The 23,106-nt window shown below is 41.2% G+C and overlaps 2 protein-coding genes across 2 annotated transcripts; both read left to right on the top strand.

Annotated features, from left to right (window-relative positions):
• The first annotated feature begins 27 nt into the window (after positions 1-27).
• si:dkey-165a24.9 (probable G-protein coupled receptor 132) lies at positions 28-2,819 on the top strand. Its single transcript, XM_026935929.3, has 4 exons — positions 28-165; positions 270-388; positions 537-1,119; positions 2,186-2,819. Exons 2-4 carry the CDS (start codon positions 379-381, stop codon positions 2,532-2,534), a joined length of 942 nt encoding a protein of 313 aa, XP_026791730.1. The 5' UTR covers positions 28-165; positions 270-378; the 3' UTR covers positions 2,535-2,819.
• Positions 2,820-7,068: 4,249 nt separating this feature from the next.
• Positions 7,069-22,442, top strand: fxr2 (FMR1 autosomal homolog 2). The gene is made up of 18 exons (XM_026935927.3): positions 7,069-7,424; positions 7,572-7,766; positions 10,535-10,587; positions 12,267-12,360; positions 12,856-12,927; positions 15,558-15,706; positions 16,026-16,119; positions 16,234-16,350; positions 16,728-16,898; positions 17,347-17,425; positions 17,864-17,973; positions 18,163-18,249; positions 19,523-19,742; positions 20,361-20,540; positions 20,683-20,883; positions 20,990-21,088; positions 21,318-21,412; positions 21,654-22,442. The coding sequence occupies exons 2-18, from the start codon at positions 7,716-7,718 to the stop codon at positions 21,762-21,764; spliced, it is 1,983 nt and encodes a 660-aa protein (XP_026791728.1). The 5' UTR covers positions 7,069-7,424; positions 7,572-7,715; the 3' UTR covers positions 21,765-22,442.
• The last annotated feature ends 664 nt before the right edge of the window (positions 22,443-23,106 follow it).

The following is a 23,106-nucleotide window of genomic DNA, read 5'->3' as shown; positions in this document are numbered from 1 at the left end:
AGGCCTCAGGATGTGGCTGCTCAAAGGCAGTAGAAGTGGCTTCCTGCTGGGGGAAATGATCAAAAAAAAATCAGACAAGCCCTTCATGGAGGCATGAATTATGCACTCTGACTCTCACAGGTCCTTGCACACTGAGCAGAGTCTCCTGTCATAGGCAGATGCAAGGTAAGGCAAAGTATTTGCATTTCATAAGAAATGATGAATGTGTGTTGATTATTGAATGTAAAGAGTTTTTTTTTGCATACAACTCCCTGTCATTGTGTTCCAAGGGACAACACAAGCACTGCAACGACAGCTGGAGCGGTTAGAGCTCAGCAGTGTGAACAGCTAAATGTTCAAACCTTCAAATGTCTTTCACATGGGAAAGCCATAGAAATCATGTTTATGAGTGAGTAATTTCTATAATATGATGTATTACTGATGTATAATGAAATATTTTGCTACAAAATTATATAGTCCCCAACTTTGATGTTGAGCGAAACCAAATGTAAACTGTTCACATGTAAGGCCATAATTTTTCCGGATTCTCTGCACAGACCTGACAAATGGAAGCTGCCACATTCCACTGGAGACAGATCGGGTTGGACTCACCTACATCTACAGCCTGGCCTTCTCTCTGGGTCTGCCAGCAAATCTGCTTTCACTGTGGGGACTTTACCAGCTGGGCCGCTCAAGCGGAGGTGGCACTCAGCTGGTTTATATCCTCAATCTCCTGCTGTCAGATCTTCTTCAGTTGCTCACCTTGCCTCTGTGGATCCTCTACCTCCAGAGAGATCATCGGTGGCCCTATGGTTCCATCGCCTGTCAGTTGGTGGGCTATGTCTTCTACGTGAACGTCTATGCAAGCATTGCCTTTCTGTGTCTCATAGCACTGGACCGCTGTCTGGCCATTGTATACCCATTAAGCAGCCGTCGTGTGAGGAAGGTACGGCTGTCTGCGTTCTCTGGAGTGGTCGTCTGGACGCTTGTATTCCTGTTCTGTCTAATTGGTCTCTACCCATCTGTATTTGAGCCCCAGAAGGGCTTGTGTCTAGAGCAGTATCCTGTCACTCCAAGATACGCTTACTTTAAAATAGCCACGGTGGTACTGGGTTTCCTGATGCCATGCTCTATACTTGGGTAAGTGATTGAATTCATGAGTGTGTGCGTGTGTGTGTGTGCGTGCGTGTGTGTATATATACAAAAATACGATGTCTTGACAAAAATAATGCTGTCCCTACTGATAATCTTCATACGACAGTACCGCTGATTTCTCAATTCTGTTTAGTCAGAAGATGTTGATTAATTTTCTGTAACATCAGCTCTGACAATAGCACCAGCTGTAATTCAAATCACAGTTAATTTTAAAGTGTTTGCTCTAATATGTTATTGTTTCTATAGTAACAATCCAATCCTTCACTTGTAGTGCACTTATAATGGAGCCTCACATAATCTAAGCCTAATGATAAATGGTATTTTTTAAAGTGTTGTTATATAACAAAGAAAAATGTATAATGATTGATATGGTGAGTCGTTCTGCAAAGATAAGATTTATCATTTGTGGAAGGAGTCTCCCGTGTCAGTGCTTTGTAACCATCAGTAGGTTTTCCACCTCAGAAAAGTCTCCAGGACAGAGGAATTTGCATGTTCTGGTTTCTCTGTAATATGGCAAGCTGAGCTTTTTGTGTGTGTGTGTGTGTGTGTGTGTGTGTGTGCGTGTGTGTGTGTGTGTGTGTGTGTGTGTGTGTGTTAGTAACTTCAAGGGAGCAAAAGAAAAAAAAAAGAAGCTTGTGAGAGAATGACTGATTATAGCTGTTACAATATAAGTGATAACAGGAACTAAGTTGTCTCACACAACATTAAACGAAACTAAAACATTTAAAAAAGTATGATGTAATAAATTTTTTTAAATGTTATTGTTGGCAAATTTCTGTGGTATAAGAGGAATAAAACACTTTAGGACATTCTATTATTGGAAAATAATCAATTTTGTGCTAGTAACAGTAACTCTGCTTCACATCAGGCCATATCACGCCACCCTATTGTTGATTATTTTTCCTATAACAGCATGCCTTATCATGTTTTGTTCCTTAAAAGCATGTCTGCATCTTAAAAAGAACTTACCATGTATATATCTAAATATATATCTAAAAAAATATATCTTGTCAATTTAAAAATTCTCCACCTCTACCCCTCTCTCTGACAGCTGCACTTCTGCCAGAATCGGGGTAACACTCCGCAACTCCCCTTCCATCTCTGATCACGAGCGCAACAAAATAGTGGGCACCCTAACGGTCATCACCATCATCTTCATCGTGGTCTTCGGCCCCTATCACATGGTGGGCGGTTATAGATTCGTAGCACTGCTTCTAACTGAAGACCAGTGTACGTTGGAACGCTCTATCTACCTGTACTACAGGATCTGCTATGGACTAACCAGTCTAAATACACTGTTAGATCCTCTCTTCTATATTTTCCTTTGTCAGAATGCTCGTCTTGAGCTCCGGAGATCTCTCCCCTGCCTGCCATTCCCACACAGGTCTGAGGGTTCGTGACTTTTGACCCAGAAGATGTGTAGCTGCCAGGGGCAGACTGGTTTCATTATGTGAAAAAAAAAAGCCTGCAGGGGTTTTTTTTATGAAAAAAGATGCTTAAAAGGCTTATCAGGTATTTTTGATTGATGACCTGTCAGATCTCTAACTGCAGCTGTTGTGTCACTGGGTCTGCTGGTATGAGACACAAACGAATACTATGTGCCGTGCTGCGATGTGAATTCCTGTGACGGCAACACCTTCAGCCAAGCATGCAGGCTCTGAAACCAAATAAAAAGCTTCACGTTAGCATGTTTGAATTGTTCAAATGTCTTACGCATCATATTCAGTAAGATTTATACTCTTAATCAGGCAGCATTCTACAAATATTGTTCATTTTTCAGAGATATTTCAGAGTGCACAGACAGTACAGTTCCTAAGAGTGATAGAAGGAAAATGTGCATGTACTTTATTTACCATAGTGATTTTTTTTAGGATTTCTATACATTTATGATATTTAAACTACATTTATTAAATAAAATTAGTGGGTTTTTTTTTTTATTTTCATGATTCTTTTTAAAATCTGGTTACGCTCGTGTTGTGCTTGTGTTTAACATTTAGTGCATATTAGCAGTTCATTCATATTATTTATCGTCAAGTTTAAGGACCAGGTTATCGTCATGCTCTCATTCACTGACATTAGTCTCAGCTTCTGTATTACAAAACATTAAAATTCAGATTTCTCTTACTCTCATTGAAGAACAGAGCCCTCGAGCTGATTCTCTACTGCACTATTTCATCTACATAAAAATAAAAAAAAACACATGTAGCTATTCTTTTTATCTTTTTATCATTGCCCTCTGTCTGTTAATGATCTGTAATTAGAATTATGTTTATTGCATTAAGGAGAATGGTCAAGCACAAGCTGTCCTCACACCTGAGCTTTTGACCTTTTCCTGATTAGTTTTCCACAGAGTTTGTTTCCACCGCAGACATTTTACAGAGTTTGTTCCCTTTCTTCAGTCAGAGATCCACCAACAAAACTAAAGTGCTCTGCACAATTATATTTTCCCTCTGGTAATATGCTTGACTAAAAGGGGCTTAAAAACAGTTTATGAGTTTTCCAGGCATGCTGGCGCAGGGAAAAGATAAACCTGTCAGATAGCTGAGTCTCCAAGGCTGGACTTGAAACTTCACTGCATATCCAAGTGTGAGATCTGGGTCAAAGACAAGACTTGCCTTTTCTATATGCAGAGGCTGTTCATTTCAAGAAAATATTACTCATCATTCCACTGTTCTCTGTCATCTCATAAAGATGATTAAAGGGGGACAAGAATGGATAAAGGAATAATGGATTACAAATAACAAATTACAATAAAAGTACAAAATAATCTCTGTGGCAAATTTTAAACCTGTTTGTCTAAAAGTATAGACAGTATAGCATATTTGCGTTGTTTTACTGCTTTACTTTACTTTTTGGAAGTGTTTTCTGTACTACTAGAAACAAAATTTCTATAGAAAGTCAAACAGGTGAAAGAAAGAAATCAAGTTAATCAGTGCATTAACAATTTGATATAGTCATTTGTTTTGCGTCCATTATGTTTTGTCTTGATTTGTTCTGGGTTTTTCTTCTGCGTAAAACATAATTCTGTCCTTCAGATGAGATTTTTTCTTTTACTTTTAGAGCCCATCTGCACTACAAAAATAATAAAAACCCACACATACACATGCACAAAATGGAAATCTGAAACCTACATGATGAAGCAGGGTTTTTTTCTGCTAGTAGTACAAATTAAGAGTTAAAGGTCACCTTAAAGAAAGTTCTTTACATCTTCACCTGTTGCTGACAGTATGTCACTTCATGAAACAACCCTTGATTTCACAGAGACGTGAAAGGACAGCTAGGCCAACACACCACATGCAGGCTGTAAATTATCCAGGTGTGTGATAGAAGAAGCTCTGTTGCCCTCTGCTGGTTTTAACCAAGATCAAAACACAATTGACAGCTCTGGCAATAAAGAGAACCCTGAATAAACACTTTGCAGGCTTTGGTTTGTTGATTACAGCTGACATTTGTCAGTTCATCAGCACCTGTTTTGGCTTTTATGGATCTTCAATGACTGAACATAATAAAACATAGTAAAACTCATTTTAAATAAGATTACCATCAGAAACAAGTCAGAATGCTTATACAATAAAGCATTTTGCTGATTCAGCTCATGGTCTTGTTAAAATGTCTGTCACTCATGGATAGAGAACATGTCAGAGCAACTGGACCAAATAACTGCAACCAGACCTCCCACATCTGCTGTCTTCAGCTGTTCCCTTGGTCCTTTTTCATAAATTTTGTAATACTACCTTGGAAGGTTCCACTCACCATTAATTAAATGGTATTGTCCATAGTAGCATGCAATAAATGTTAAAGTGTCCTATTAGTTATTGTTAGACAGAGTGATTTTACAGTGACATGAACATCGAACTAAAAAAAAGGAAAACCATTCACATAATGAAACATTGAGTTTCTTCCCATTTACACTAAGTTGCCAGTTTAATAGGCACTGCAATATATGAGCTTTTAGCTTTTATGATTTTCTATAAACTAAGTTACCAGTTTATTGGGTACACCTATCCAGCTAATAAATGCAGAACTGATTGTAGATGAAAAAACATCTAGAAAACAAAGAGTTTTCTAGGATGGCACAGAAATATAACCAAAAAATATTAGCATTAATCTGAACACAAAGTTTGAACATGATGCAAACATGCTTTTGGGAAACTGACATATCCTGGCAATCCATGTGGTCATCCATGTGACCTTACCAGTATGGAGATAATAACAGGGAAAAAAGTGTAAAACTCGACATCCTGAATGAAAGTATCTCTTGTTCAGTGTAAGTCATTGCGATTGGACTTGCAATCAGTGAGGAAAGTTCTTCTCAAATAAGTGGCCAAACATCTTCATGACCTTAGTTAAACTCCAGGACATACTACTAAAAGACAGCCGTCATGACCCAGATGGCTAAAAACCTCCATATACATTTATACATATTTATTGGGTAGGTAGAATCAGCATCTATTATCGCACTAATGATGGGCGGGAAAGGTCAGCTACATTTTACACCATAATCATATTTAAGAGCAAATTATTGTGTGCAAATTACTTGCAAGGTCACAGATAGTATCTCAGTGATACACTAGGACAGGCTTTCTTACAGGCAGGGACCTGTGCATTCCCATGCACCTCCTTATGATCACAGTACAAATACTGGTAAATATGTATTATCCTGGAGGCATGGTTCAGTATTATGTTGGCTGTCTCACAGCTCCAGGGTCCCCGGTTTGATGCTGAACTGGGGTTACTGTCTCTACAGAGTAGTCTCCTTGTGTCTGTGTGGGTTTCCTGTAAGTTCTCCAGTTTCCTCCTGCTGTCCAAAAACATGCCAGTAGATGGATTGCCATGATAAATAGTCCTTTGGTGTGAGTGAACATGTGTGTGTGTGTGTGTGTGTGTGTGTGTGTGTGTGTGTGTGTGTGTGTGTGCGCACCGTGTCCTGTGATGAACTGGTGTCCCATTCATGGTGTATTCCCACCGGGTGTATCTGGGACACGCTCTAGATCCACCGTGACCCTAACCGGGATAAAGTGGTTACTGAAGATGAATGAATGAATGAATGAATGAATGTTATTTATTTATTTATAAGTGCTAGTTTGGCTTATTGCTTCCGGTTTATTCTGGTTTATTGCTTCTGGTTATGGCTTTCTTTAAACTAGTTAAAATACTAAAATGTACATATGAAAAAATATATGATTTTGTATCATACTGACAGCACTTTTTCTATCTGTATTAAAACTGCAGTCAAATATTATTTCTACTTGGTAATGTCTTGAGCTTTTGGATCAAACATAGTTAGCTCAAGTGATCAGTCATCTGATATTTTAGCAATAAATAAATAAATAAATAAACAAATTTAACAACTTGAAGAGTAGTTGGTGAAAATGATAGATAGATAGATAGATAGATAAAAAAAATAATAACTGTAAGGTACTGAACCAGTTTGATAGTTAATGATCAGGACAGACAGATAGACAGACAGATAGATAGATAGATAGATAGATAGATAGATAGATAAAAAAATAAAATAACTGTAAGGTACTGAACCAGTCTGATAGTTGGTGATCAGGACAAACAGACAGACAGACAGACAAACAGATAGATAGATAGATAGATAGATAGATAGATAGATAGATAGATAGATACTTTGAGAACCACAGCAGTGTAGTTAGTTCATGTATAAATACGCCACGGACAACTGTGTACACAAATGGTTTTGTGAATCGGGATGGATCGTGGAACGAGTCGGCTAAATTTAGCACAGAGAAACTACAACCAATCAGCAGTTCAGGCACTGGATTTGTGTTGACCAACGTCTAACGTCTCCGCCAATAAGCAGCGCTGTTCTTATTGAATGACGGGGGTTCTGTGCAATCGCCGAAAGGATAATAGGAGTGTGGGCGGGGCTTGCGGTGGTAGGGGTGGGCATTTGGGGGGTCATTCACAGTCGCGAATTTTCACTCGGACGGCGCGCGTGCGAGGGGAGGTCGGGCAACGGGGCTGAGAGGAGTTGCCGGGCGATAGGAGGATTTGAAGCTAGCTGTACGACGCTTTGAGGCGATTCGTAATTACGCCATAACTCACACTCACACTGGCCCGTAAACATAAGCAGTAAGACTTACTTGCTGTCTTACTTAGCTAGTAGCCCGGCAACCGAGGGAGGAGGTGTTCGTGAGAGATAATTAGCGACCATTAGCTGTTTGCTAACATCGCCTGAGACATTAGCCGACAGCCTGCATCCTGACCCGAGCAGCTAGCTGCATTAGCCGGACCGGCGCGGCTCCTCTGCCCAGACAACACAAGTAAGCTCAAACTGTCTCTGGATCAATCGACGGCTAGCTGTCTAGTGCTAACGTTACCGTCACTGAGTTACCTCGACTGTAATATAAGGGGTGTCTAAGGGGAGCTAGCAGGCTAACCGCAAGACATCTCTTTGCTAACTTGCCCAGCCCCTCTCCCTCCACACCGAAACGCTGGAAATCCGCAAGCGGCCGGAGACGGGCGAAGCGCCGGCGAAGCTGGGGCTGTTAGCGGAGCCGCACAGTGGAGGAGGACCCGCGGAGAGGCACAGCGGCGGGGACGCAGCGGCCGCCATGGACGGGCTGCCGGTGGAGGTGCGCGGCTCCAACGGGGCCTTCTACAAGGTAACTCACTTCACTGAAGCCTAATGATGCCGAGTTTAAACCCAGGACAAGTCTCAGCACCGCCGTTTAAGCGGCTTGTCATGAGACCTAGAACGAGCTAGGATTTTGTATCATCTCATGCATGACACGAGGTTCGCCATCACTTTGTAAAGGAGGCCTTGACAAACGGTGAGCTCGCTTTTGCAGGGTTCCTGCGCAGGTCTGAGCAGCACTGATGGAGAAATGTGGACATTCAGGAAGTGTTTTGGAAAAATTATGGACTCTGTGTTGTCAAATTAACGTAGCCTACAGACACTAAGCTTCTGACTCAGCTGTGTTTAGACATTCTCTTATGATCTGCACCAGCGCATCCTCCCTAATGAACATCACACATGTCTTGTTTTTTTATTTCATGATATTTAGTGGCCTGTAGCTAAACGTGGGAAGTCTGGAATCATATTGGTCATATCAAGATGTCCTAGGATTTCTTTTTCTTTTCATTACGAGCCATCAGGTTGCTCCAAGAAGCATTTGTGCAGCTTTACTTAACAGGGGTATTAACAGCGTGCCTGCGTGCCATATCTCATACAGCACGTCATGGGCACCTTCAGGAACAGCTCACTACAAACCAAGCAATGTCATTCCACTCGTAATAATTACTGTTAATGAGTGAGCCTAGCTGTTAACTATGGGTGCAAAATTTCTCTGACACCAGAAACCCCTTGTCTGTTTAACGTTTTCGGGGTGATTACTCATTACTCTTTATTACTCAGCTCCTTGCCTCAGTTGTATAAACCTCAGTGATCTACACACGTTTCATCTCATTCGATGTGCTGGTGTTTCCATTTCAGGGCTTGTGAAAGCCGAAAGTTTGTAATACTGCAAATCATTGCTCTGCTTTTCTCACGGGTTTATTATTTGCAGTAGTAGTAGTAGTATTATTGGTGTTGCACACGTTCTATACTGAGGGGTGACATTAGTTGTCTGAGGGATGAGAGCAGGTGGAAAAGGAACAGGTGATCTCAGCCCTGACACTCAACACTCTCTCCAACCCCCCCACGGCTGCTCGGTGCAGTCACTGCTCATGGCCTGGCTCAATCCAGTTCTGCTCCGTCGGCATAACTTTAACGCCAATCAGAAGTTCGTTTAACGCCGCCACTTTTACTGTGCACTGTCACGTTTTCACTCTCCTCCGCTACTCCATTTTATTCTTTTAATAATTGTGCTTATTACTTAATCCTTTCGGTAATATTTCTCACCGTCGCCACTTCCTTATTCCCCTTTTTTTGCCTTCTGGTTTCATTTGTTTTAAATCCTTTTCACAGCCTGGCCAAAAATTTGCACAAGCATTTAGAGTTGTATTCTTGTCTTACACTTCTGTAAAAACCTAACACAAATTCTTTTACTCGTCCTTCCCCTCGATTTGTGAATTTATTAGGACTTTACAATCCTAGGAGGATATTACTGGGTCAGTCAGCTACATTCAGTTTGTCACAGTATAGCTGAACGTTGATATTAAATGCATGCTTAAGTCTCTTCACTTTTGATATCAGAGTTATGTAATGGCTACCTCTGTGGTTTCAAGATCTGCACGGAGATCTGATTACAGCTGAGTTCCTGGTGTTGCTAAGACATTTGCCAAGGGTTTACTTGCTGTATTGAAAAGGATAGCCTACTGACCAGTTTATGCTACATCATATTAAAGTAGATGGTCAGTGCTGATTGGTTGATCAATGACCCATCTAATGCAGACCACAGTGACACTCCCAGAGCTCCGAGACCAAAAAGGGATTGGCTACGTTCTCACTTGGAAGAGTGTCAAATGCAGGGGGTACGCTGGACGTCGTTACTCTTCAGGCATGTGTCCCAACATGGCTACTATAACATACTGTGTTGCACACCCTTTTCATGCTGTCAGCCTACTCCGACTTAGGAATTTAATCTTTCCAAACTATCTGTTTTTGTACCGATTTTGAATGTAAAGCAAGTTAGTGTGTGGCTATGTGTGGCTATCCAACTGCCCTATCTCTATCAGTTCAGATTGAAATACAGGAAGCTTTTTAAACTTAACGTCATGTAATGCGGTTATAAGTGCATACATAAGAACATGAAACCAGTGAGCGTTTTCCAGGGAAGAAGGTGTCTCTCCAAGCAGGTGGGACACCAGAGGTCTTGGTTTGCTGTCTTTATCTCTTCCATTTCTTGCTGCCCCATATTAGGCAGTGTTACCCTGCCAGCACCGTCACTCAGCCTGCGCTGTGGGTTGGAGGTGTGTCTTGATAAAACTGAGTGGTGGCATGATGGATGAGGAACAGATTTTTAGAAAGGGTCCTTGCTCCCTGTGGCTCACTCATGTACTCATAATCATAATGGGCTTTTCATAATACATATTTCACTTTCCCTGTAATGTGTGCCGGACCGCCGCTTCCCACAAACTTTTGTCATATACTATGTGGGTGTGTGTTCATTTGTATATGAAGCCTGGCCTGACTGTCAAGGGAATCTGAAATGGCTCTCATGCCCCTTGGGACCAGAGATATCAGGAATATATGAATATGGAGAGAAAAAACCTGTGTGCTGTTTCTTCTGCTTCCCCATAAAATGGCTGTGCCAACACCAAGAAACATTTACAGCAGTATTATTATTTTTTATTTTTTTACCTAGATTTGACAGTGTTCTTTTTTTTTTTTTTCTTCTTTACAAGAAAAGATTGCTATTTAGTGCCACTTTGCCATGGTCAAACATCTGTTTAAAGCTTAACGTGCTCTGTTTGCTCTGTGTCCTTTCAGGCGTTCATCAAAGATGTCCATGAAGACTCCCTCACGATAGTTTTTGAGAACAAGTAAGTTTATGTAACTCCTGATGGTTTAATGGGTTTGATTGTAATGCTATTGGATGACCTCTGACCCCTTAAACCAATACACACTAAAAGGCTAAATTGACTACTGATGAATCACTGCAGTTTTTGGGTCCACCTGAATTCAAATAACCTGAAGCTTTACCAGTAGTTAGTGTTGTCCGTTTCTCTTAACCTAACTTTGCCTGTGTAAATCTCCTGTTTTTCCCCCATCTCTCTTGCTCTCAGCACCTGTGCTAGCCTGTCTCTCTGTGTCTCTCTCCCTCTCTCTCTTCCATGTCCTCCCCCTTCTCTGTTCCTGTCCCCTCTCGCAATTTCTGTTTATTTTCTCTATTGTTGATTTGAACAATTCCCAGTCAGCGTGTTGATCAGTATACTCGCTGGGCCATATTTTATCCATATCCTACAGCCCTAGCCCAGTAATGTTCATTCTGTCTCTATCTGCCCTGATGAGGGTGAGACAGAAATAGCCCTGTGAGATATGTGAACTCTGGTGGGGGTTGATGACGTCCCTGCCATTCTTGGACTGGTTACGTTGACCTACCATCAACTACAATGTACATTCTAGTCATTCACCTGTGCTCTTGCATAAATGCTTCAGTCGTGGATAATTCTGTATTTTAAATTGTGCTGTATTTTGGCAAGTGGTTAATAGTGAAATAAAAAGCCGATATTGGAGTACTCCTTGCCCGATTAAGTGTTTGCCCAGCTTATTTAAGAATGACTCACCATACATCTTAAGATGTGTTTGTGTGAGAGACAAAAAGAGAAAGCAAGAGAGGGAAGGGTGGTACCTTGGTGACAATCTTTGTTCCATGCTGTCCCGTGTGTGTCAGACGGGTCCAATGCAGACAGCACATTTGTACGTAAGGAAATACATGAAGTTTACCAGGATTTTAAATACACTCGCCGTGTTTGAGCCATTTTCACACATTTTCATCACTTTTATGGAGGAATTCGCCGGTGGTTAATCAGGAATTGGTTAAGTGTCATCTCAGACGGAACCGAAGACCGACATGACAGTTGACTGGGAAACTCCATGTGCAAATACCAGGAAGTTATTAGGAGGGCGATATATGTGAACAGAAGCCAATACATTAACAGGAAAGAGGATGATGTAGTGTTGAATATTAAAGTGGCAAATTTAACAATTTAGCACATTAAAGTGACAACTGGGGGGAAAGTAATCTCAGCAAAAAAAAAAAAAAAAAAACAGGAGAAATTTTTGGAAGTTTTTAAGTCCTTTGTGATGGGAAGGAAAGTCTTCATCACATTAATAATATGGTATGGGCTGCACTGATAAACATGCCCAAGCATTTAAAACAGAAATTCCATCAAATATCCTGCTATGTGGGATTTATAATGAGTTACATTCTGTGTAATGGGAAATGTGAATGTGTGCATCCTGCTAGAATACCCTTTGAACGCCACACTATGTGGTCACTGTATGCCAATAGTGTCCTGGGGTTTGAGTGTGAAAACACCAATGAAGTGCTTAGATTTTATTCCCAGCTAAGAATTAAAGGTGGAAATGTGTTTCTGTTGAAGATATTAATGGGCATGTATGCATATGTGGTTTTTATTTTTTGTTGTTTGTTTTAATTTCTTTTTATTTATTTATTTATTAATTAATTATTATTATTTTTTTTATTTATTTAAAATAGCTGGCAACCAGAGAGACAGCTGCCATTCAGCGATGTGAGGTTGCCACCCCCATCCGACTACCACAAGGACATCGGCGAAGGAGAGGAAGTGGAGGTAGGGCTGTAGGGCTGCTGTTACCCTAGACACCTCTCCTCCACATCACAACTTTACGCACCTTTGTTAACCGTTACAGTGTGTAAGATCACCTTGCAGGTCCCTTTGTTCTCAACATGACAGCTGTCAGGGGCTATTAGCAAGCGTGGTTGACATTTAGAAAACGCTAAACCACATGGCCACTTAAACACATGCTGCCGTTGGTTTAACTTGAGTTTATCTGCATCGACCAGTTGTTTTTTCTATACATTGTAGTGAACTAATTTTTTGGATGTAAATGTGAGTCTTCCTCCCCAAACTCACCAAACTCGATCTTCCTGAAAGAGCTTGATTATGCATGCGTGTCACTTCATTTATCAGCATCTAATTCAGTTGTGAACAGCATTGCACTTACGTCACCGATGGTATGTTTGAGTTCCCTCTTTGCACTTAATGAGCACACCCACACATTCCACCGATACATGCTCACCTGTTTGTGTGTCTGCTGTGTGTCAGGTGTACTCTCGAGCGAACGAACAGGAACCTTGCGGCTGGTGGCTGGCGAGGGTGAGGATGATGAAGGGCGAGGTGAGTCTGAGACTGGTGATTCACCATGCTTACTATATTTTGTGTGTGTGAAGGAATTCTCCTTTATTTGTCAGCTGCAGTAGCCAAATGTAGCTCTTTATCCTATCATAAGCAGCATGAGATCTGGGAGGGTCTGTACACACCTCCCATTCACAGCCAGTTCTATTGTTTCAAAGTATTATCCATATCACATAGCTGAGTGCATCAGTGAGCTCAGTGAAAACTGAGCATGTGCTTGTGGCTTACAGTCATAGAGGCATTCAAGTGATTACTTGCATAGGCATAGGACAGAGATGCTCATTCTTCATAGCATATAGCGTAATTTAAATCTGGGTTCATACTTCAGATTTTTTGCTTTGTACAAGTTTCTCTAATAGGAAAAATGCAATTAAATATATAAACAGAATCCTGACACTATGTATAACTTTGACACTTAGGACGTTGTATCATGGGTTTTCAATTAAATGCATAGAGAGTTTAATGCCTGACTAATGAGAATAAGGTATGTGTCCACGAGGCAAGAAGAATCAGAGGAAGAGCCTTTGTGAACATGTGTACTTTTCCCATTTTTGAAAATGTGGTTATGTTTACTAACTAACATTACATGATTTAAGGCTTTTGAATTTTACCCACAGCTCATTAAAAGTGAGACGTTTGTCTGAGCTATGCTCTGGACTCGGTTTATACTGGAAGAGTTTAACATGAGGTGAAGAATATGAATATATAATCTTTGTGTTTTCCGTTACAGAGAAAGCAATCATCATAAAAATGCAGCAAAGTTAGCCTGTTATGATCTCCAGACAAATTGAACCTGCTTATAAAGAAAGCATACATGCCGTGGCTCAGCTAGTTAACTTTAAGCTTGAAAATGTATCTTCAACATAAACATTGCCCTCTTTTTACATTGACTATTTTATAAGCTTGTCCAATTATAATTAAGCATCCACGATGCTTGGCAATGATGCGTTATAATTGTGTTTTCATAACGATTGTATTGTTTATTGCAGTAATTCCAGAAGTGATCATCTTTGATAGAATTATAGTATTAACTAGATCTACAAGCCAAGCCCTGAGTGATGCCCAACACATAATACTGCTTAGTCTTAAACCTGAATCCTGGCATTTAGGCTCACTTATGCACAGTCGAGCTCTGCTTTTGTACCCTCAGACCTGGAATTTGAATATTGATGGAGGCGTTTCAAGCCCTTTGGGAGCACATTTTGGCCTAATAGCACAGATACATAGCGCTTGACCCAGTTACCCATAAACGTACCTCTAAGATATGACTTCATCTGTGATATTAGAATTGTATAGACAATGTCGAGCATTTGTTGGAGCATTTTTGACCTCATATCATTGAAGCATGTTGTAATGCTTCGCTTGGTTTGAGGCTTTAAATCGTTAAAATTGACCCTAATGCTCAGATAGACTTTACCAAATTGAGTGTGCTTTATTTTAAGATGTTCTCCACTCCCCATGTTTGCCCACTTGGCTTAGAGTCCAACACTATTATAATCTATTACAGTGAAACTCTCTCTGTGGGGCATGGATACAATGGTGCATACTATCATGCTGGCAAAGTCTGTGTGTGTGTGTGTGTGTGTGTGTGTGTGTGTGTGTGTGTGTGTGTGTGTGTGTGTGTGTGTGTGTGTGTGCGCAGCAGCACACTGGTGAAACTACTGCATAGCGCAGAACGCTTGGCTTCCTTCACAACTGCTCTTGCGTCCTATTGCTAGCACCTTGGTTAGCTCTCTTCCACGTGCGCGCGCGCACACATACAGAGGCTCTCTAATTCAGTTAAGGCAGCACATTGGGTAATGTGCAGCATTAAACAATCTTTTGGTTTATGAAGCACAAGCTGTTGTTGCGATCTCATCCATTCCATCACCAGCACAGTAGTATTATATTATTATTATGTATTATATTACACATAGACTTGCTATGTTATAGCTCTTTTGATTCTGCCTCTGATTAAAAATTATATGATTAGGGTAAATGGGTCTGGTTCCAGATCAACGTATGAGTGTCTAACTTACTGCAGTGTTGAACCTATTCCTAAAGATCCTTTAAAGCTGCTTTGTGGCAGTATCGTTTGTCAAAAGTGCTATACAAATATAATTGAAATGAAGTTAATGAACCGATTCATTTGGTCAGAGAAATGCTTGGCGGAATGAAACTCGTCCCACAGTCTGAATTCACTGATAACACTGCACATGGCATGCTAGTACATTCATCAACCCAATCGATGCTTGAACCAAAGACTGATGACTATTTTTTCTGATCTTTATATATAACACAATGCTGCCTTTGAACTTCTTTAGCTGGAGGTTAGCGTGTGAGACAAAGGGCATTGTTAGTGCATGACTTGTCTTTTGTCTGTGTTTAAGAAGAATTATTTTTTAGTTGCAGTTCTTTAACGCTTTTACATATATTTCAGTAAAATTTGCTGTATATGAATGTCTGTATTTATTTATTACTTGTAACTTGTTTACTTTCTTAAAATGGTTTCATGTAGTTTTAATTTGTGAGGTATATTAATGATATAGAGGCACATTATTGGTATATGCATTGAAGTAAACTATATAGACTCATTGTTGGAAGTTCTCACTATTTGGACTTTGTGTTTTCAGTTCTATGTGATCGAGTATGCTGCGTGTGATGCCACATACAACGAAATTGTCACATCAGAAAGAATCCGGCCTGTCAACCCCAACAGCCCTTCAACTCGCAACTCCTTCTACAAAACCACCATTGCTGTGCCCGTGGACCTCAGAGAAATGTGAGTGTAATGCCATCATATACACGCGAGCTGTCACAACAAATGTGACTCTTCAAATGCTATTCAAATTCAAAATTTTTAGTATTGCATGTTACAGTTTCAAGCATGTAATATAAGTCTGTTGAAAGCTTTTGGCTAAATGGTACTTTAGCCAAAAAGAATTTGATGGCTCTAATACACAGACAGACTCACACAACACATACGTTTGGTGTCTGCAGGGTTGGTAAACAATGATGGACAGGGAAGAGGGGAGGAGGGTAGAAGGAGATTAACTCAACCATAATGTTTTTCTTTTAAACTTCCTGATTATATCTGGCAGCTGTTTAACTGACAACATCCACAAAGACTTCAGGAAAGCAGTCGGAGCCAACTGCGTCTTCTACAACACTTCATCACATGAACTGGTTGTACTGGTCAGTACATTTCTCTCTTCCTGGTTCTGGTTCTCTCCTTCATTATTCTTTCCTTGTAGCAATTTCTTTACCTGAGTGCACAGTAATGGAACAGGAAATGCTCTCTCTCCACAGTCCACGAACGACTCCACAGTGAAGCGTGCCTCCCTTCTGAGTGACATGCACTTCCGCAGCATTCGCACCAAGCTCTTTCTCATGTCCCGCAACGAGGAGGCCACCAAACACCTGGAGGTGCATGCACACACATACACACACACACACACGCACGCATATATTCAAACGTCAACATTCTCACATTCATACATAACTTTCAAATACCAATTTTTCCCTCTGCAGGGTTTTTTTATTCCTTCCCATGGAATCACAGTGACTAGTTTAGTGATTTCTTATCTGCAGACCACGTAATTCAACTTCTGAAGGACATCATTTTTAGTAGTTGTTAGTTAAAGATGAGATGTTGGAGCAGAAAAAAGACAGCAAATGTCAGAGTGCAAAGAGAAACTAAATTTAGTAACTGCGCTGCGGGGATCATAACTTATGCTGTCTGGTTAAGCAAGAAAATAATCAGAAGCTAATTTCTGTACTGCCGCCTTGTGTGTGTGCTTCAGACGAGTAAACAGCTGGCATCAGCTTATCAGGAGGAGGTACGGGTGCGTGAGGATCTGATGGGTTTGGCCATCGGCTCCCACGGTGCCAACATCCAGCAGGCTCGCAAGGTTCCTGGGGTTACTGCCATTGAGCTTGAGGAGGAGAGCTGCACCTTCAGGATCTATGGAGAGGTGTGTTTGAAGAAAACGAACAGGCTACTGCAGTTGCGTTGACACTTTAGTGTTACGCTACGGTACCTTTTTACCAGTGGTTAATTAAGCAAGAGGTTAAAATTTTGATGTGGTATAACGTACAATGCCTAAAGCTGTGCTGTAAACAGGGAATCAATCAAACAGTGCTGGCCCTCTAGCAACTTTTAAACCAGGGGATATTCAAGTTTAATGTTGTAATAACATTATCATACCTTAAGGATAAACGAAAACTTACTAGTTAAATGCTGAACGCAATTTTAATGAAAACCCAGAAGTTGCTACTTCACCTGTTTTGCTGATTTCCTCTGCAAGAATTGTCATGGTTATAGAACTTTGAATACACCAGAATAATAGTGCGTTCTCAGTATGTGTTAAATGAGTGAACATGCTCTCTCCTGTTCTCTCCTCTTCTCTCTTGTTGTGTTAGACCCCAGAAGCTGTGAAACAGGCTAGAGTATATCTGGAGTTTAAAGAAGACTCCTTCCAGGTACCCAGGAATCTTGTAGGTGAGTTTATTTTGTGAAACACAGAGATCCTTTAACTGAATGTGACATCTGGCTATCATCTTGAATTGGGGAAAATAACAAAAGAATTTGGTCTTAAGAATAGTTTAGGAGTGGTCTTTACTGATATATTAGCAAGTAGCTATGTCACCAAAGACACCCTTCATGGTCGGGTTCAGTCAGGTTATCTTGCTGAGATCAATGCCACGTTCCACGTGTGGCCTGGATTTTACAAATGACCATGTTCTCACTGGGTTAAAATAACTCTTGATGGGTGGCTCTTTAAATAGTCTTCTGATGCTTTTCTCTCAGTAGCCATCTGTATCAGGAAATTATTACTGCTGTGAGTGCAAGGTTCAAATGCCCACTAAATAAAATTTTGACTGTAACTGGTAGTGTAAAATATTGATCACTTTTAAAGCTCGCTCTCTTGCCATCTAGGCAAAGTTATTGGGAAAAGTGGCAAAATCATCCAGGAAATTGTGGATAAGTCTGGTGTGGTGCGTGTTCGGATCGAAGGCGACAACGACAAAAAGCTGCCCAGAGAGGAGGTAAGCCTGAAGATGCACCAACAGCATGCCTCACACCCTACCTCAGTAGTTCTGATCAACCAACAGTCATAACTACACACTATAGACCAGACCTTTATGTTGATTTTTTTTTTTTTTTTTTATTGTGTTTATTTGCCTTCATAAAATACTGTAACTTACTATGTATGTCTTTGTGTTCCCTTCTTCCAGGGTATGGTTCCTTTCATCTTTGTAGGAACCAAAGAAAACATCAGTAATGCCCAAGCTTTGCTGGAGTACCATGTGGCCTACCTGCAGGTTAGCCAACTGCTGATACTATATATGTGTCTGACTTAATGCAGCTCAATCATCACCTGGCTTGGTACAATGTACACCTGTTGGATTATTTTTTGTCCCACTCATGTTGGCACTACCAGCACACCATGGTTACGGACAAGATGGTAATCTTGCGTGAAAAGACGGCTTCAGTTTTTAGAGCCAGTTGCTGCAGTTGTTCTCCGCCGACTGCACAAGCTCGGAGTCATCTTGTTGACGACAGAGCTAAAACGTGACTTAAAAAAAAAAAGTACTGGTTTTTCCGTTGATTATTTTCGCATTCAGCTTTTTTTTTTTTAATCACTATGCACGCATAAATATCTGCATGAAAATGTTCTTTTCACCAGCGGCAACACACTAAGCAAAGACACTATCCAAATTGCTGTCTTTTCATCTCTTCCTCTGACTACAACCAGCTAAGCTTGCTGACAGTCAAGGTGAGGTGCTGTTAAACATGAACACGCCTTATGACAACACAGTGCTTCAAGGTGGTTTTTTTTTTTTTCCTCCAAGTTCAGCAGCCAGCTGAGAGATAATGGGTCAATGTTCAAATACTATCTTAATTTTAAAAACAGTTACTCAGGTGTACAGTTTTGATTATCTGCAGAAATGCCAGGCGGCCATGTTAAGCTCTCTGCTACACTGGAGATGGCGGCTCATACTAGCTGGTCACCTGACGTGCTCCCTCATGGAAAGCTGCTGATCACACCTCTCTTTTAACCACCAACAGCTAAAGATAACCATTAGGGCAGTGCCATGGGGGCACTTTAGGAGGTTAGGGTATGTTGGAGGATGGATTACAAGCTACGTGGACCTGTGCTTCCCAGAATAGCCTTTCAGCCCCTGCGCTAGCCCACAGTATACCTCCCTTCAGCTGTTGTTCAACGACGCAGCTGTCACACACTGCAGTGACATCCTCACACACACACACACACACAAATACACACACTTTCCCTTACTGGAACGTTCTGACTGCTGTCTTTGTGGTTTAGCTTTACCTATACGTGCCTTTCTGCCTGTTAGTCATCTACACCTACGTGATTCACATTAAAGAGAATATCTCTTATGTTCTTATTTATTTTTAAAACTTTTGTTTAATTAGCTACCACTATACATATATAGATATGTAGGGACAGGTGATCTTACCAACTTAGCTTTGTGTTCTGTATTTCACAGACTTTTATATTTATCAGGTAATAATCGAGCCCACTATGTTGTGGTTTTTTTTTTTTTTTTGTCTTTTTCTCATTGGTAGGAGGTGGAACAGTTACGTCTGGAGCGGGTGCAGATTGATGAGCAGCTTCGTCAGATCGGTGTTGGTTACCGTGCAGCCCCAAACCGCACAGGTGCACCTGGAGCCAGTGATCGTGAGAGGGGATACCAGACTGATGAGAGCAGCAACTCTCTACAGACCTCCCGCACGTACGGCGGACGAGGCCGCGGGCGCAAGTCCAACAACGCATACTCTGGTTATGGTGAGCCAGCTGCACATAATGTCCTCCACTATTGCTTTGTAAATTTTGAAGCCACAAATGGAAAAGGTTGAAATATCTAAAAGGGTTAAATATAAATATATATATATATATATATACATGTTTCAAGAATTTTCTTGACAGTTAAATTTTTGTGCAAACGTTGTGGTTTTAATGGATAGATTGTTCTGGTATCTGGAATGTAGCGTGATTTTCATCGCATATGTTTACAGACGTAGCAGATTACTGTATAGCATAATATGCAAATCAGCTCAACACTTAACTTTGTGAAATGTACTTTGTATGGTTCTGTGCAAAAGATGGCTACATAATTTAAAATCAGTTAGATACTGATGCACATACAATGTATTTATATGCATGTGGCATATATGTGGCTAAAATGTGTCTACAGACTCCTGACTTTGTGCACACTGATTTAAATTGGTTGGTGCATTTACCACCTGCACTTTATGTAGTTTCATTCTGACCCAGTGCAGCAGTGCAGCTTTTGTAATTCACTGGGTACTGTCTTTGCCCAAGTATATGTTAGACAACACAGTTAGCATTAAGGTTTGTTCTAATAAACCTGATTACTTAATTTCTGGCATTTACCTCTGATAGGAACAAACTCCGAGATGTCCAATGCATCTGAGTCGGAGGATCTGGCTGAGCGGGATCCTAGGCCCCGGGGAGTGGGAGGTGAGGAGAGGGGCTCCCGGAGAGGAGGCCGTGGCCGAGGATCCAGCACAGGAAGAGGCCGTGGAGGCCCAGGATCCCGCAGCTCGAACACAATCAGCTCAGGTACCCAACTCATCCAGCTTGTATGATAGCTGAGGCTAGCCGAGAATTGTTGTGTTGTATCAATGGTTTTGGGAGCAGTTGTCTTTTGAACAAATAGTTGATGTATGTGTGTAACATACTCTCTTTCTCTTCATTTCATCAGTGCTAAAGGACCCTGACAGTAACCCCTACTCTCTGCTGGAGGGTGAAGGTGATCTGGGCGGAGACACTGATGCCAGCGAGAGCATGGGTGGCAGTGACCGCCGTAGACGTTCCCGCCGTCGCCGCAATGACCAGGAGCCCAGTGTGATTGACGCCGCCAATGAGTCAGATGGCCAGGCAGCTGCTAGTGAGAATGGGCTGGGTAAGATAAACACCGGTGTAGTTTGGCATGGTCCAATCATAGCAAGATGGTTCCTTTAAATCATGCAGCACTTGATACCTTAACATGCTCTCTCATTGCTTTTCAGAAGATGAAAGCAAACCCCAGAGGCGCAACAGAAGCCGCCGTCGCCGCAATCGTGCCACCCGACCCGAGGGGGGCTCTGCCAGCCGTGACAGACAGCCAGGTGAGAGAAACGTTTTAAAATAGCAAATAAACTTTGTTCATCTGTAATTCAGAAAATGCTGAAATTTTAAACATTCTGTTTCAGCTGCAGCAGGACTATGAAGTCTCTAGACATAATTAGACTTAGTTCAGAATTAAGTGTATGCACATAAGGGAAACTGCCAAATCATAGCCTGTCTGAGTTTTTTTTTTTTTTTTTTTTTTTTTTTCTCTTTTTCCATCATTTGCAGTTACCGTGGCCGACTTCATCTCTCGTGCAGAATCTCAGAGCCGACAGAACCTTCCAGTGAAGAAAGAAGAAATGCAACATGCCTCCCAGCCTAAGGTACCTAACGCCCGAGGGCTTAGTTTAATGCCGTCGGTTTGTCTCAGAATAACTGCTGCTAGGAATAAGATTGCTGTCGTTCCCTTTCTTTTTTGTAATTAATAAAAATTTAATTGGGTATTTTTAATTTAAAAATTTTGTTTTTCCATTTCTGTCTCTAAGGTACAATAATCCAAAGTATAAATCCTAAATATGTCTAATATGGGCATTAGACCAATCAACTTGTTGGCTTCCTCAACAGGAGAATGGGACTAGTGTGAAGAAGGAAGAGCATACCCCGTCCAAGCGTTCCCCTAGCAATGGTGTGGCATCATCTGGGGAGGCTCTGACCCTGGTGAACGGTGTTTCCTAAATGGAAAATGCAAAACGTCAGCTCACCACTCAAGACCATTGTCTAGAGCAAGACACTACAGCGATCTGTCCCTGCTTGCATTTACGTAAACCTTTAAACAGACGAGTGAAAATTGACTAAAAATCTTGAATTCATGAGATCAAGGAGAAAAAGATATAAAAAAAAAAATGACAAACGCATCTACTTAAACACTTTAACGGTGTATGTTTATCCTATCTATCAGTACTTAGTGCTTATGTAAGAGAAGCTTGCCAAAAAAGAGCTGGTGGATATGCTTCGAAAATCTGACGTAACTGAACACAGGACGTGACTATATGTTTTTATTTTTGGAGAGACGGTTTTCTTTTTTGTTTGTCACTGTTGTCGTCGTTTTGTTTGTTTTTCTTCACTGGTGTGGGATTGGTCACATTCCCAAACAGATGCATCTCTGAAACAGTGTTAGAGGTGAGGGGAGGAGCTAGCCAAGAGATTGGGGGATGTGGGCGGAGCCTCGCATGTGACTGGCAGGTGAGGCTAAGGTACTCTAAGATTAAGGTTGTGTGTGTAGGGGGAAAGAAAAGACATTGTGCCTTGAATTTGAAAAAAAAAAAACTTGAGCATTTTTGTTTTTGTTTGTGGAACAACAGATACTGTTTCTTATGCTTTTTTTTTTTTTTTTTTTTTTTTTTCTTTTTTTTTTTTTTCCTTCAAGTAAACGAGAATCCAGTTGAGAAAATAATGGCAGGGTTATGCTAGGAGAGGGAAGACAGGATAGAATTTGATACTAATGCCAAACAAGAAGGTAAGAATGTTAAAGTGTGGTAGGAGTCATGATCTGGACGGCGTTTATTGTGTATGCGTGTGTGTGCGTGCGTGTGTGTGTGTGTATGTTTGTACACGTGTAGTTAGTATGCAACCATAGACATAAATTGGGAGAACTGTTACATCGTCTCAGAGCCGACTCTTTCAAGAGGGATGAAGGGATGCAGCCTCGTTAGTTAAAGGGTGGGAGTTCACCGCACTGTGCTCTGTCTTATAGAGGCAAACAGGCATGGCTGCATCAGGTACAGCCTCACACACAGACATACAGTTAGAAACCTGCCAGACCCAGATTGCTAATTTTACCCAGAACTGATATCCAAACATACATCAGTGCCTCTGACCCCCCCAAAAACCACTGCTGTTTCTGAGAGAGGTAGTGTGGGACGTGACTGCGTGGGAAAGTGATAAAGATAACGCACCCAGTTGCAGCTTTGACACCACAGTAGATGATGTGGTTGATACACACTGTGCCTGCTGAACGCTTTAAAAGGCGACGACTCCTCTGTGGTGCCCCCTACTGGATGGGCTTGGGTTTTACACA

This window comes from Pangasianodon hypophthalmus, chromosome 4 (assembly GCF_027358585.1).
Source record: "Pangasianodon hypophthalmus isolate fPanHyp1 chromosome 4, fPanHyp1.pri, whole genome shotgun sequence".
In the NCBI taxonomy this organism is placed as follows: Eukaryota; Metazoa; Chordata; class Actinopteri; order Siluriformes; family Pangasiidae; genus Pangasianodon; species Pangasianodon hypophthalmus.
Note: the sequence above shows the minus strand (reverse complement) of the source record. Positions and strands in the feature narration are given on the sequence as shown.

Bases quoted from the DNA above. Each gene is read 5' to 3' on its own strand.
- fxr2 (XM_026935927.3), top strand. From the start codon at position 7,716: ATGGACGGGCTGCCGGTGGAGGTGCGCGGCTCCAACGGGGCCTTCTAC. The intron at 18,250-19,522 runs GTTAGCCAACTG...TCTCATTGGTAG, and splicing joins ACCATGTGGCCTACCTGCAG to GAGGTGGAACAGTTACGTCT. The intron at 20,884-20,989 runs GTAAGATAAACA...ATTGCTTTTCAG, and splicing joins TGCTAGTGAGAATGGGCTGG to AAGATGAAAGCAAACCCCAG.
- si:dkey-165a24.9 (XM_026935929.3), top strand. The intron at 1,120-2,185 runs GTAAGTGATTGA...TCTCTCTGACAG, and splicing joins ATGCCATGCTCTATACTTGG to CTGCACTTCTGCCAGAATCG.